Genomic DNA, 13280 nt, shown 5'->3' with positions numbered 1-13280 from the left:
CTGGCTCATGTCTTAGAACCCGTATAAATTAGACTGCAGGATTTTGGCATTCATCTTGCATGGGACCTATTACAAACCAGCTACAATATGAACATAGTAAAAGTGGCATTTCAGGGTTTTATAATGGTTATATATTGTATACGTAACCTTTGACATGTGCAGCATAATGCATACAATGACTGTACTTTTCCGAATATTAACCAACAAATCCAATTAATTTAAGAGTACAAAATGGGTATAAGGTTACTAATGATGTGGGAATACAAGATATAATAGAGCTTTAAATATAGTGCACATTTATATTTCTTTATTACATTGTGCAAATGACTATTTTAGTCACAGTTTACTAAAAGGACCTAATTAACTAAATGTGGTACCCTAACTGCGGAGTAGTAAATGGGGTCATATATCGGACCAAATCTACCCAACATCGTTATCTGCTGATTTAATATAGTAGTAACGTTATTTGAGGAAAACTTTGTTATTGCACATGTTGTATGCAACATCGATTTATAATTTACTGTAGCAAGCTAGCTGAGATCGTTAATTTAAAAACAAACAGAATTCTGATGCGTTTTAGTACCCTGCTAGCGGTTCGAGCTCTTGTTCACTGATTAATAAACACGCAATATGAAATTAAGTGTTATCATATTGCTTTTTTTACTCTATTACTGACGCGTAAAACTGATTCCAACCTTTCTCGTATTGTTAGTTCTTTTTATTTGCAGCATTTGCAGGGGGAAACAAGACATACAGCACCAGTCCATGAAAAGTCTGTTTTGAAAGCGTTAAAGCTAAAATCTTTAACTTTTAACTTCAACCAACAAATAGCCGACTCTATAAACTAAGGTGCATTGCAATTAGAAAAAAATGAAGGCTGGGCAGCCATTCCTCTAAGGAACATGCCTGTCCATGGACCTGGTTTGTGAATGGCTGCCCTGGATGATTGATGCTGTTGGTGCTGTTTTTTTATTTCGATTTTTTTCTGTCCAGTTCTTCAACAATGGCTAACTTCACAAACAACACTTTATGTTGTATATTATTTTTTGATAATTTATTTTTTTCTAATTCTGATAGCAAAGTTGCTCAAATTATCCATAATGAAATCCTGCTCAAGTCTCATTCATCCTCTTGGTATTACGTCCAGACTAGGCTAAGCTGCTAGTATTCATTTTCTGTGATTTGTTATGATTGCTCAAAACATTGCTGAGATTTACCATGACAAACTAATGGGTTATACACAAAAGACTAGGCTACAAAATGAAATCGGTAACCAAGAATAGCCAGGTGGTCATGTGAGTACTTTCTTTCCAAGCTCATGTGGCCCAGACAATCTGATCTTGGTATACGTTCCAATGGCAGGATGAAGGGTGTCTCACTGGAATAATTTGATAAGCACAACAGGAAACAGGCTGCTGCAGACAGCTGTGTCTAAATATTACTCCAGTGAAATCCAATAGCTTCCAATAAAGCCTGTGTGTTTATGTGTGCACATTGTGTAAGTGTATTCCTGTGTGTGAGGGTGTGTGTGTATGTATGGCTGAATGTGTGGATGCTTGCGTGCGGGCTGTGCTTTTGTGTGCACATGTTGACTGATTACTGCAAATGAGCTTAAACCAAAGGGATTCAATTCATTACAGAATCGTCCACGATTTTACGAATCCTGTATGTAATAGGATCCGGTATATAGTGTTACAATGTTAAGCCTTGGATGGAGTCTGACTACAATGACAACTGGATCATTTAAGGCACAGACATATTTCATTTCTGTGGTATGGACAGATCAATAAGCATGGCTCCAGTCTTTCGTCATTGAGAAAGTTATTTTCCTGCACACATTATCAGCATCAGTATTGCCCACCCTTGCTCCCTGTCAACAGATTAATAATTGTATTGGTGTTAGCATTGGCTGGTAGGGTCTAACACCATGGTTAAAGTGCAAGTCAAATGACCAGGCTCCTCTGGAAACACACTGTTCTTAAAGTGATCTTACCTTGTCTAAACGTGAGCTCACCCCGTCTCGGACATATTACCAGCAATTCCAGTCGAAATGAGGTTCAGGTGTACACCCGTTTGTTCAGGACAATGCATTGCTCTGTCTGTTTCAACCGGCTAGGATCAGTTGTCCTTCTTATTTTGTCTTCCAAACCAGTCATTTGTTTGCGAGGAAATTTCAGATAGATGATCATGGGACTGTTGACTCCTCGCATCCTTTTCCTCATCTCTTTTTCACTCCTATTGGTTTATTCCCCTCATTTTTTTCCAATTAGGTGGAGTGTGGACCCAAGGAATCAATAAAAGACACACTGGTAAGAGCCACACAATATGGAACAACAAACATGCATCTTGAGTTTACCACACTGAAAGTAGGCTACTAAACTACTGTTTTACCATCAATCAAAACATCCAATAGCCCAATTTGACAGTGTAAAAGATAAGTTAGCTATGGATAACAATGTGCTTCAAAATCTGAATTAGTCATGCATAGAGAATATCCTTCCATTTCTTGATTCACCAATTCTTCGGAAAGCGATGACATTTAAAGGTGCTCTTTGCAGAGAGGACTTTGAATTGTTTCCCTGTACTTGAAAGGCAAATATTTCCATACTATTGAGTTGTCTTACAGATCAGTAGAAGAGGTAATGGCATCATGTAGATCACTTTGATGATGAGGCAACAGGTTCTCTATAAGCCAAGAATGATAGGATGATGGCATGTTTCTTGACCATTATCTGTAATGCTAAATAGATTCTCACAGAAAAGAGGTAAGACAATATAGGATTTATTTGTTGTTTTGACAGGGTACCAAGTAAAATTGGAGTGAACACTAATAAAGGTTTCTTGGGAGGTTGACAATTTGAGCATTTCAAGGAAGAAATATTATGACAATAATTTGAAAACTGAATGATTAAGTACCAGTCTTCTCTATACAGTGCTAATACAGTATCCATTTATGTTTATGCTGGGACTGAAAAACAGCAATGCATTGTTGTGGCAATCAAGAGAGACAGACTGAATAAACAGAACAACAGCACATTAGCCACTTAGACATGAGTACTGTAAGTCTGCCACTGAGACATGAATATGAGTAGATTAATTGATAATCAACAAAAGATGTGTAAATAAATGTTTCGTTCAGATATATACCTTAGAGACTATAATGAAGTGCAGGATTACGATTCCAAACCGACTTCAATGTACAGCCACTAGTGAAAGTCTACATATTCCTTGCAGTCTCTTTATTTTACCACAATATGTCTTAAAAGCAGATCTCTACAACCTACTTCACATTTTCAAAGTTAAAACATATAGAAAAGTATCAAAGATACAAATAATTTAAAATTAGTGGATGTTTAGCACTGTTCAAAGTGCTTGCCTAGGATTTAAGTCAGGATGGAGACTGAACCCAAACATTTTTATGAAAAAAACTCAAGATCTCTTGGAAACTCCACTGCTGGTAACAGGCATACCCATAAACAGGTCTGTGCATAGGAGGGTTTAACTTCCAGCCCCTATCCCTGGATGGCACTCAAAGTCTGTTGCGCTGCCAGCATATATTCGGGGAGCCTTTTTTTGTCATTTTGGTCCATGCCCCTCGAATGGTCTGTGCACGGCCCTGCCCATAACCTTTTGCATCAAGAACATTGAAACTAATCCACGTTAATGGCATGTACGATTAAGTTAAAGCTTCTGTTAAAAAAAAAAAAAAAACACTCCAAATCATATATTTTTTTAACCAGGCTGTATAGTAATCCCGAAAGACAACATAGCATTCATATTTTTTAATGAAGTTCATTTTGAAATTCAACACAACCCAAAATGTATTTATTGTATTGTGGAGGCAGCATATGGTTGTCTTTGGGGTTGGAGAGTTTATAGGATCAGAAGAAATATAAAAGGAGAAAAGCCCAGGTAAAATGTTTAGGTAAACCCACCTCAAACCTTCTGCAAACCTAATTCTAGAAGATTTGAATGCATGAGATGCAGAACTGTTGTCAGAACTGAGTGTTCCAGTTCTGACATAAATTTAACAGAAAATGAATGAGAGTTTGAAGTCCATCAATTACTTCTAACCAAATTGACTGTTGTAGTGAGCAATTTTGACAAAAGCAATTAACATAGGTTGCCGTAAAAGTTGTACTAAGTTGCTAGAATATTATTCAAAATAATTCACAGTGATAATAGCTGCCAGAAGTGTTTCCACCAAGTATTAACTCTGGTGTGTAAAGGTATACACAATTAAGATCCTGGATATGGATTACATTGTCTAGATCTTTAGAGAAACAAAATATAAATTGTTTATGAAATTTAAGGCAACCCAATATAGGACGCCAAGCAGTGTGTAGACATTATGTGTAATCCATACTATGGATAAAAACTGAATTTATGTTGCCATCTAGAGGCTTTAGAAAAAACTTCACCCATCTGTCTCTCCAATCCTAATATTATATCCTAATAATTAGACAGTTAATAACTGAATGAGGCTGCACATACATGGTGTTGGAGTGAAAACAACACCAGGACAGTAGCTCTCCAGGAGTAGGGTTGGAATCTAGTTAGTATAGTCAAGTAATTAAACTGATCTGAGGAAGACCACATTGACATGAAACATTGTTTCCACAGTCCCCATATTTCATGCTAATTATTGTTCATTTATTTACTGACTGACGACAAGTGGCAAGGATTATTGTTTCAGGTTACTAAAGAGACTTCAAACAATATGTGCACTTTCTCATAGCTTTAATAATATAATAAATCAAATCCTCTCTCTCATTCACAATCTCTCTCTCACTTCCCCTTAAGTATCAAACGGAATCCTTTTTTCGACCCTGTTACACCATTTATCCACCAGCCAAAACCTTCGCAGTTGATCACCGGCACAGCATCCTAGACTCGCTTATCCAATGAGACTTTCCCAGTACAAAGTAACTATATTGCGGTCAGGCTCTGAAAAAAACAATTGGTGTGAAAGAGTAGTAGCACACTGGAATGATAATTAACTGAGTCATAGTTCTATATTGCACACGCCCCATTGCACTTGTAGTGGTACTGCCTAAGATAGTCCCTTAGCGGATAAGGCAGTGGAAGGATCTCAATTCCCTGGTATGTAGTGCAGCTACAGATAACTGCGCGACACAGGTGTTGCAAGGTGAAGGGGAAAGTCCTGGGCAGGGGGCGGGACAGGAGGGGCTCGAAGAAAAGGCACGTGGCAGGGTCGCTGTAGTGACTTAGCAGGCCGGTTACGCTCGGGTCCCGGTACATGCATGGGTCGCGTCCGTCAAAGCTGAAGCGCTTGCCGCTCTGCTCAATGCGAGCGTGGAGGGAGCGGCTGTAGCGCCGGAAGCTGACCGAGAACAGGAACTCGTCCTGGGCAGAGTCCCGGAGAAGGAAAGTGCCTTCCGGCTGACCCTCCAGGAGCTCCTCAGCCTGAAAGCGGTCGAGCACGCCCCAATAACATGGGCTATTGTTGATCTGGAGGAGGTCAGGCACCAGGATGTAGTCGGTATGGCAAGATGGGTGACAGGATGGATCCCAGTCGTCAAGGCTGAGGGGCCTAGTCGAGCAGATGCCATCCCAGGACAGACGCGTAGAAGGCAGGGATGAGGAATTGGACGGGACTAGTTCTTTGCCAGAAGCCTGGGCAACTTGAACTGACCGTGCAGCCTCTGGACCCGCAACGGCGCTAGGGTTGACTGCATGCTTCTTGATGAGGTGCCAGCAGTGGGCTAGCTCTGATTTGGGCGAGAAGGGGCACTTGTCCTGCATTAGCTCCGAGACATGGATCTTGCGCTTTGACCAAAGGAGCACAGAAAAGGCTCCCTTGGTGGACCCCGTTGGGTGGCTGTGGTGATGTTGGCCGGTGCGGAGAGGGAAGCACTGGCCCACAGCATCCTGGAATTTCTGCCGGAGCGAGCGCCGGGAAAAGGCTTTTCTACAGGCGACGTCCATGTCTATGTCCCCTAAAACGGTGCAGCTGCATTTTCTCTCTCGACGTCGCCGTGGACATGAGGTGGAACGAGCCCCTTGCTCCTCCATCTGACCCTCGCCATCAGAACCCTGCACCCTTGCATTGTTCCTGGAACTCCGGGAGCGCTTTTTGCTGCTCCAGACGTAGCTGTCCGCGCTCCAGCTGCGGATGCCAGATTTGGGACGGGTGTCTGAACTCCGCAATTTCTTGTCAGACATGGTTCTCACTTCTCTTCATATAGCTTTGCTACATCAATGGACAGATAGATACAGACATGTTAATATGTGGATACAATCCTCAATAATCAAACGTTTGTACTGTTATCAACAAAAGCTTTAAATAAGATTGCAAAATATATTTGCATAACTCAGTTTACACAAGTGTTGGCTACGAGGGTAATACTGCTATTGAACTCTTTAAATTAGAAATCCATTTATCACCAATTGTGGACATCCTTTAGACTGAAGTCTGAAACGGAGAGTTCCAGTGAACCTCCCATATCAATATCAGCCTAATTATGATGAACGAAAGCAGAAATCTATTTAAGTTAAATCCATTTTTCGCCACGGGAATGAGTAACTGAATGAGGACCAGTTTAAATAGGCTATAGCCTATTATCATATGTGAAAAGGACACATTTGTTTCACAAAATTACAATGTGTACTCAATTCTGTTTATAAACTGCAGTAAACAGTAATGCCTTTAGAAATGGATGCAAAAATTATTTACCAGGCAGCGATGGTTAGTGTATTAGGGACACTCGAATAAAGTCACCTTGCTAAAATGTCTTCCCACTAACATGCCTTGACATGTAGGAGTACTGGACAAAGGCTGTGTAATTTCTAAGGCAAGAGAACTAGGCCTAACGAAGTTTGCCCCAGAGTGATACATTTTTGCAAAATAATATTTTATATAGTTCTGCAACATAGAAAAGAGTAATAAGCACATACCGAAGTTATTTGCTTCCAAAAACAATTACAGACTCAAAACACAAACGTTCGACATAATTTTAAACATACAAATACAACGAAAAGCACCAATGATTTCATTAGTAAATATTACAACTCGTTCAAACTCCAATGCTATAATATAGAAACTTTTACCTTTTCAACTCGTTTAGAAAAACAACGTAAATCCCGTGTCCATGTTGCCAAATTCGATCATAATTTCTCTTTTTGCGCACCAGACGAGGGACCGCGCGTTCGGTCTTCTATCCAGATCCCATCTCCTGTAGACTAGTTCCGCTCTCTTTATAGGCATATCCTCCTGGGATTTGATCATTTCCTCTTTGGTCTGGGATGGATGTGAAAGTGAAAATGCTATACCCTTTCCTCTGTAACCTTGGGCTCAAACGCGTTGAGACGCACAACCAAAATTCTGTTTTTTTATGTTTACCTATATCTCCTACCCATCACCTCTGATTATGTTTTTAAGAGATTGAATATTGCCTACAATTGTATTAAACTAACGACTAGACAATGTATTCATACATCTTTTGCTATTTTATGTCTTCAAATGTGCAATCTGGGCTTTTGTAATTGTAAATGTAATTTCAGTTCATGACACCAAAAAATATAGTTTATAAATAGCTCATGAGTTTACCACAACTGTCTCTCACCATATCATAAACCAGATTATAATAGTCAAGTACCAGACTAAGGTGAGGTTACATTAATGGTGAACTTTTACCCTAACATGTTACCTCCAAATCGTAAATGTGACCAAGACATTGGCGTGAGAAGATTCAGAAAATTATGTTTCTTTCTGGCATTTTATGTTAATGAGCTACTGACAATCAAGTCTGAATCTTTAATTCCTGTTATTAAAAATGTCAGTGTCTCTGACCCAAAATAACTTTCATCATTACAACAGATAATATGAAATCAGTGACATAAGCCGTACCATCAACATAATTTAGTTTTACAATAATTTTTTTATGTATTTTATGTCAACAGCTCTGACCCAATATAACTTTCATCGATAGCACCAACTGGTATCGCTTAAGGCACATGTGCCATATCATCAGTGTTTCAGTTTTATGATTTGTCAATGGAGAACATTTCTCATTTCTCAGTAGCTTGAAGGAGCAGTCACCAAAACACCACAGACAGACCAAAAACCTCCTCTTACCCGCTCTTGTTTGAGCTGAGAGTGATGTGTCAGGCTAGTAAAACCTCAGAAACCTGAGGAAAGGCTCAATCTGTTTCAGCAAAGATATTCACCAGAAATAATCCTTTAAAATGTGCCCATTTGGACAACCACAAGGTGGACAGCGCTTTGACTCAAGCTGGCTTCGCAAAGAAGACAAATAGCCGATCACACGACTAGGACCTCAGAGTAGGCATTCAGTACATGAGATTCCTCTATGGTTGAGATAATGCCAAGAGTGTGCAAAGCTGTCATCATGCAAGAGGGTGGCTACTTTGAAGAATCTACAACATGGAATGTATTTTGATTGGTTTAACACTTTGGTTACTACATTATTCCATGTGTGTAATTTCATAGTTTGGAAGTTTTCCCATATTATTCTACAATGGGGAAAATAGAATCACTAAAGAAATGTCCTTGAATGAGTAGGTTTGTGCAAACATTTGACTGGTAGTCTAGGTGTAAAGACAACACATCCCGGCTGCACTGCAGGCACCACAGAGGCTCAACAAGGAGGGGACAAGCTCTGTGGCCTCTTGGACCAAAAGGGGCAGACCATCCAACCATTCCCTATCTAGCATGGGGCCACTATATGCAGGGACAGGTTCTCTCAGTGTAGTATATCCAACGTGGGCTGGCCAAGATTAATCTGGGGAGACATTCAGGAGGGTTCGTGGCCACCAGTGTGTAAGTCTAAACCTAGAAGGGCACTTGGATCTCCCATTGAGAACAAAAGCGGTAAATACGTGTTTTCTCATCTACTGAACAGATCATGCTAAAACTCTCCTAGGCCTGGGATACTACTATTTGGACGGAGGATTCCCCCTGGAGATGAAATCTGCTCTTGGGTTGCGAAAACCTGATAAACCACACCACGCCTTGAGGTGACGGCTGCTCCGTAACAGTGTTTCAATATCAACAAGGGACAGGGAGTGGATTAGATTAACTCCTTCATTTTTTAACTCATGTAGGGCAGAATTAGGCCGCTTCCCATTGCAACTGAAGATACAAAAAAGAGCATTACAAATCTGCATACACTTAAAACAAAGCCCAAATTCAAGTCTCCAATTCAAAGCACTTCAAACCCAAGAGCTGACACCAGAAAAGCTTTCCCTCAATCAGCTGGTTCTGGACCTAATGATCAAACTGAAACCAGGACAGTTTCAAAAGAAAATAATTTTTTTTTATTTTAAATAAATACAATCACAAATCATTCTAAGGACTTATATCTACAACATTGCAGTTGGAAAAACAAAACAAAAACACAACGCAGACTAAACTGCAATCTAACCCTAGACAAAATATATATTTGCAGATGATCTACTCTTTCAGAGATCTATAAAAGAGACAGATGCTCACCAAGTACAGGCTGAGTGACCACCACTTGGCAATAGAAACCGGCAGACATAAAAAACATGGCTACCCAAACAGGAGTGTGAATGTGGTCAGGGCATAACAGGGAAGATAGAGACAGAGAGGCACGTTTTGCTTTACTATGAGAAATATTCTTCACAAAGAAACTTCATATTTTAAAAACTGACCAAATGTATTCCAAATTTTAGATCATTATGGCCATAGGAAAAACTAAAAATACTAATGGGCATAGGACCAACCTCTTGCAGCCAAATTTGTATTTTACTGCCATAGGCTTATGGACACTGACTACGTATGTGAAAAGTGTGTGAATCTACATCAGTCAGTTTCATTAATGAAAGTCATATTGAGTTAGAGCTATTGACCCGTATTTGAACAAAAGGCAATAAAACATATTTTTACTTGACAAATTGCTCAAATGTAAAAGAATATATAAATATTATTGATGGTGGGGCAATTGTCCCTGAGCTGATTGTATTTTTCTTTTTAGATCAATGTCATTTGGTTGCAAAGGAATTGGCATTTTTTTGTTTACAAAAATAGATTAATTATGCACTTTAAAGTCATCTTTTGAAAATTGAACCTAAAAGAGAAAACAAGGGATCGTTGCATGTTAGCTATCATAAGCAGGTTTAGAAAATGTTATTTATGTCTTTCTGGCAGTTATTTTAACAAGGTATTGAAGATTAAAGTTATAATCTTTAATATAAAGCCAACACTGCAGTAACCTACTATTGTTTATTGTCCTACTTGTACAGTCATTTGTTAAAACAATGTGGCCGATACTGTCGTTGCATTTAGTTTCACCTCTTGAATTTATTTATGAATTTCATAGTGGTTCATGGGGTTATACAGCTTTTTGCAATTATTGTACCTCTGAAGAAATTACTTTATTGTTCTCTGTAGGATTGCCCACGTGCACATTAACATCCTCCTCAAGATAATTAGGCGACAACAATAGCCTCTGTCTGTTGATCCATTTAACCTTGTTAGAGAGGAAACGGCCTGGCTTTTAGATCACATCGAGCGCTTGATTTATTGATTGGATAATCAATAACAGGCTTCCGACAGGTTTTTCTGCTTCCGGGAATCTTCAAGTTGCTCCAAGTTAAAAGATGAGTCATTTTGAAATAGAACCCTTCGGGATTAAAGTAGACCTTGGATTCAAATTGTTTTGGAAAACACTCCATATTCTTTACTTGTTGCATTAAACCCAACCCGAAAGTCTTAAAATGAACCCTATGGCATTCCATATGACCTCAAAAGATGTCACATTTCAGTCGGTTGGGAAGACACCTTTTATGGTTATATTTTTGTCATAATAAAGACCAATAAGAAAATATTAACACCTATAAAATGCACAGACTGAATCAAACGTGCTAAAGGGCAAAATGAATATAGTGCAATAGATATATACAGGTAGCAGCAAGTAAGAGCATATGAGGGTATAATAATGTAAGGCAGTATTGAAGGAGTGTATGAGAATATAACAGATAAGTATTCAAATGAATAATGCAAGAAGATGTGCAATGACACGTGGGCTGTTAGATATTATCCACTTTGATTCGTGAACAAAATCAAACGTCTTTGTTATCATGAGTATTCAAGATGACTTTATGTTGATGTTACAGCATTCTCAGTGAGAACATGGTCGAAAACAGACTTTTATGCCAGAATACTGATATAGAGGTCAAGATAATAGGCATTAGTCAACCAGATGCCCAACACAACAGAACAAATGTGTGTGTATCTGTGTGTGTGTGTGTGTTACCATCGTTCCTATAGTCCACGATGAGCTCGTTTGTTTTACTGACATTGAGGAAGAGGTTGTTAACCTGGCTAACATGTCATTAGGCTGCTTTGTTGTCACTGCTGATGAGCCCTAGATTTGTTGTGCTGTCAGCAAATTGGACAATTAAATTGGAGTGGTGCATGGAAACACAATCATGGGTGAACAGGAAGTAGAGGAGAGGACTAATCACACAGCCCTGGGAAGCACCTGTATTTAGGATTATCATGGAGGAGTTTGTGTGACCTATATTTACATACTGAGGTCTACCAGTCAGGAAGTCCATTACCCAAATTGCAAAGAGTGATGTTCAGTTCAGAGTGACCTTATTTGGATCAGAAGTTTGGAGTGTATAATGGTGTTAAATCGAGAACTATAATGTATTTGGATTTTATGCAAGTTGAAGTGGGTTCAGAATGTCAAGTAATATGGAGGTGATGCATTTTGTGAATTAATATTTCAAAAACCTTTCTAATGACAATGAAGGTGATGTCATATATTTGTTTGACTTGTATATTTAGTAGAGAATGACCTATTGTACTGTATATATTATTCATTAAAGTGGAGCAATTATGATTATCCAAAAATAATCAATAGTCAATGAGGCCTAATTAGATTTGGTGGGTATGTGCGTGTTAATAGGAGTATGTGTGACAGAGTCAATCTATAAAATGTCAGATAATGTAGCAACACAATGTCCATGAAACCAATTTAATATTTGATGAGCATCATTATGTGGTCCAAACAGCGTTATATTCTCTACATGCAGTACGAACATTTTCTGTTAACTAGACATTGGGGCATACTGTAGACGTCTCTCAAGCACTAATATTACAAAATGAAGAAGTAAGCGATTCATGATCTAGAAACTCCTGGGAAGACTCCATTCTTCCTTCTTTTGTGTTTTTTTATACATGCCCGAGACACATTCATTTTCTTTGTCCCATTTCAGATTTATTGAATGCTATCCTGTTTACTTTTTTCTTGACAACAGTTGCGTCAGTCAATTGGATGGATATCTGGATTTTGTCTGGAAGTTGAAGTTATAGACCTTTGTGGAATTCTACCATTTACCGTCATTTACAGCTACAGGTTACTTTTCAAATAAAAGAGTGAATGAGGGTGATATTGAAGTATATGGAAACCAGGTGCATTCACAAAGTGGCGGAGTTAACGCATCGTGTTTAGTCAGTTTTATTTTGGATATACCATAGCTATTTCAGTCAACATCACCACCAATTTGAACACTTATTCATGCAAGATTCTGGAGCACTGTCTGAGACAGCGTTTAACACTATAATAATAAATATTGTGCTTTGTGTAAGAATTCAAGATTTGAATCCGTTCTGGTAAAATACATTTTCAGTGACTGCAAAGCATGCACTTCTCTTGGACTTTTCTGTTTTGTTGTGTTACAACCTGAAATAATTTTTTTCCACTGATTGACAAAAAAAAGTCCACAATATCAAAGTGAAAAATAACATTTGCAAAGTGTTCTAAATTAATTAAATTAAGTGAACTGTGGTGCAACCATTTGCCTGAAGATCTCTGGGAGGTCCCACTGTCGGTTAGTACAATTCACAAGAAAATATAAGTGATGAAGAAGACTTTGCCACTGAGTACTAAGTCATGTTTTGCAGAGGGGATCCAATACTTATTTCACTCATTAAAATGCAAATCAATTTATAACATTTTTGCCATGTGTTTTTCTGGATTTTTTTGTTGTTATTCTGTCTCTCACTGTTCAAATAAACCTACCATTCAAATTGTAGACTGATAATGTTTTTGTCCCTGTGCAAATGTACAAAATCAGCAGTGGATCAATTACTTTTTCCCCTCACTGTGCATACATACATACAGAAAGAAGAATTGCCATAAAGACAGTTTTGTCTTTTTAATATATATATTCTAATTTCAAAATAATAGAAAACATCCCCTTAAAAGTGTAGAGTATGGTGTATAGATTAGAGGGGGGAGAAAATAATTTCAATACATCAAACT

General features: G+C 38.5%; 1 protein-coding gene across 1 annotated transcript; it reads right to left on the bottom strand.

The window, feature by feature from the left end:
* Window positions 1-3736: 3736 nt before the first annotated feature.
* socs4 (suppressor of cytokine signaling 4) lies at window positions 3737-7721 on the bottom strand. Its single transcript, XM_010892355.3, has 2 exons — window positions 7072-7721; window positions 3737-6214 (listed from the first exon to the last, which is right to left on the bottom strand). Exon 2 carries the CDS (start codon window positions 6184-6186, stop codon window positions 5014-5016), a length of 1173 nt encoding a protein of 390 aa, XP_010890657.1. The 5' UTR covers window positions 6187-6214; window positions 7072-7721; the 3' UTR covers window positions 3737-5013.
* Between the last annotated feature and the right edge of the window lie 5559 nt (window positions 7722-13280).

The sequence above is a fragment of the Esox lucius genome, chromosome 15 (assembly GCF_011004845.1).
Source record: "Esox lucius isolate fEsoLuc1 chromosome 15, fEsoLuc1.pri, whole genome shotgun sequence".
NCBI classification, from domain to species: Eukaryota; Metazoa; Chordata; class Actinopteri; order Esociformes; family Esocidae; genus Esox; species Esox lucius.
Note: the sequence above shows the minus strand (reverse complement) of the source record. Positions and strands in the feature narration are given on the sequence as shown.

Excerpts from the sequence above, each read along its gene's own strand:
- socs4 (XM_010892355.3), bottom strand. The coding sequence starts at position 6,186 with ATGTCTGACAAGAAATTGCGGAGTTCAGACACCCGTCCCAAATCTGGC.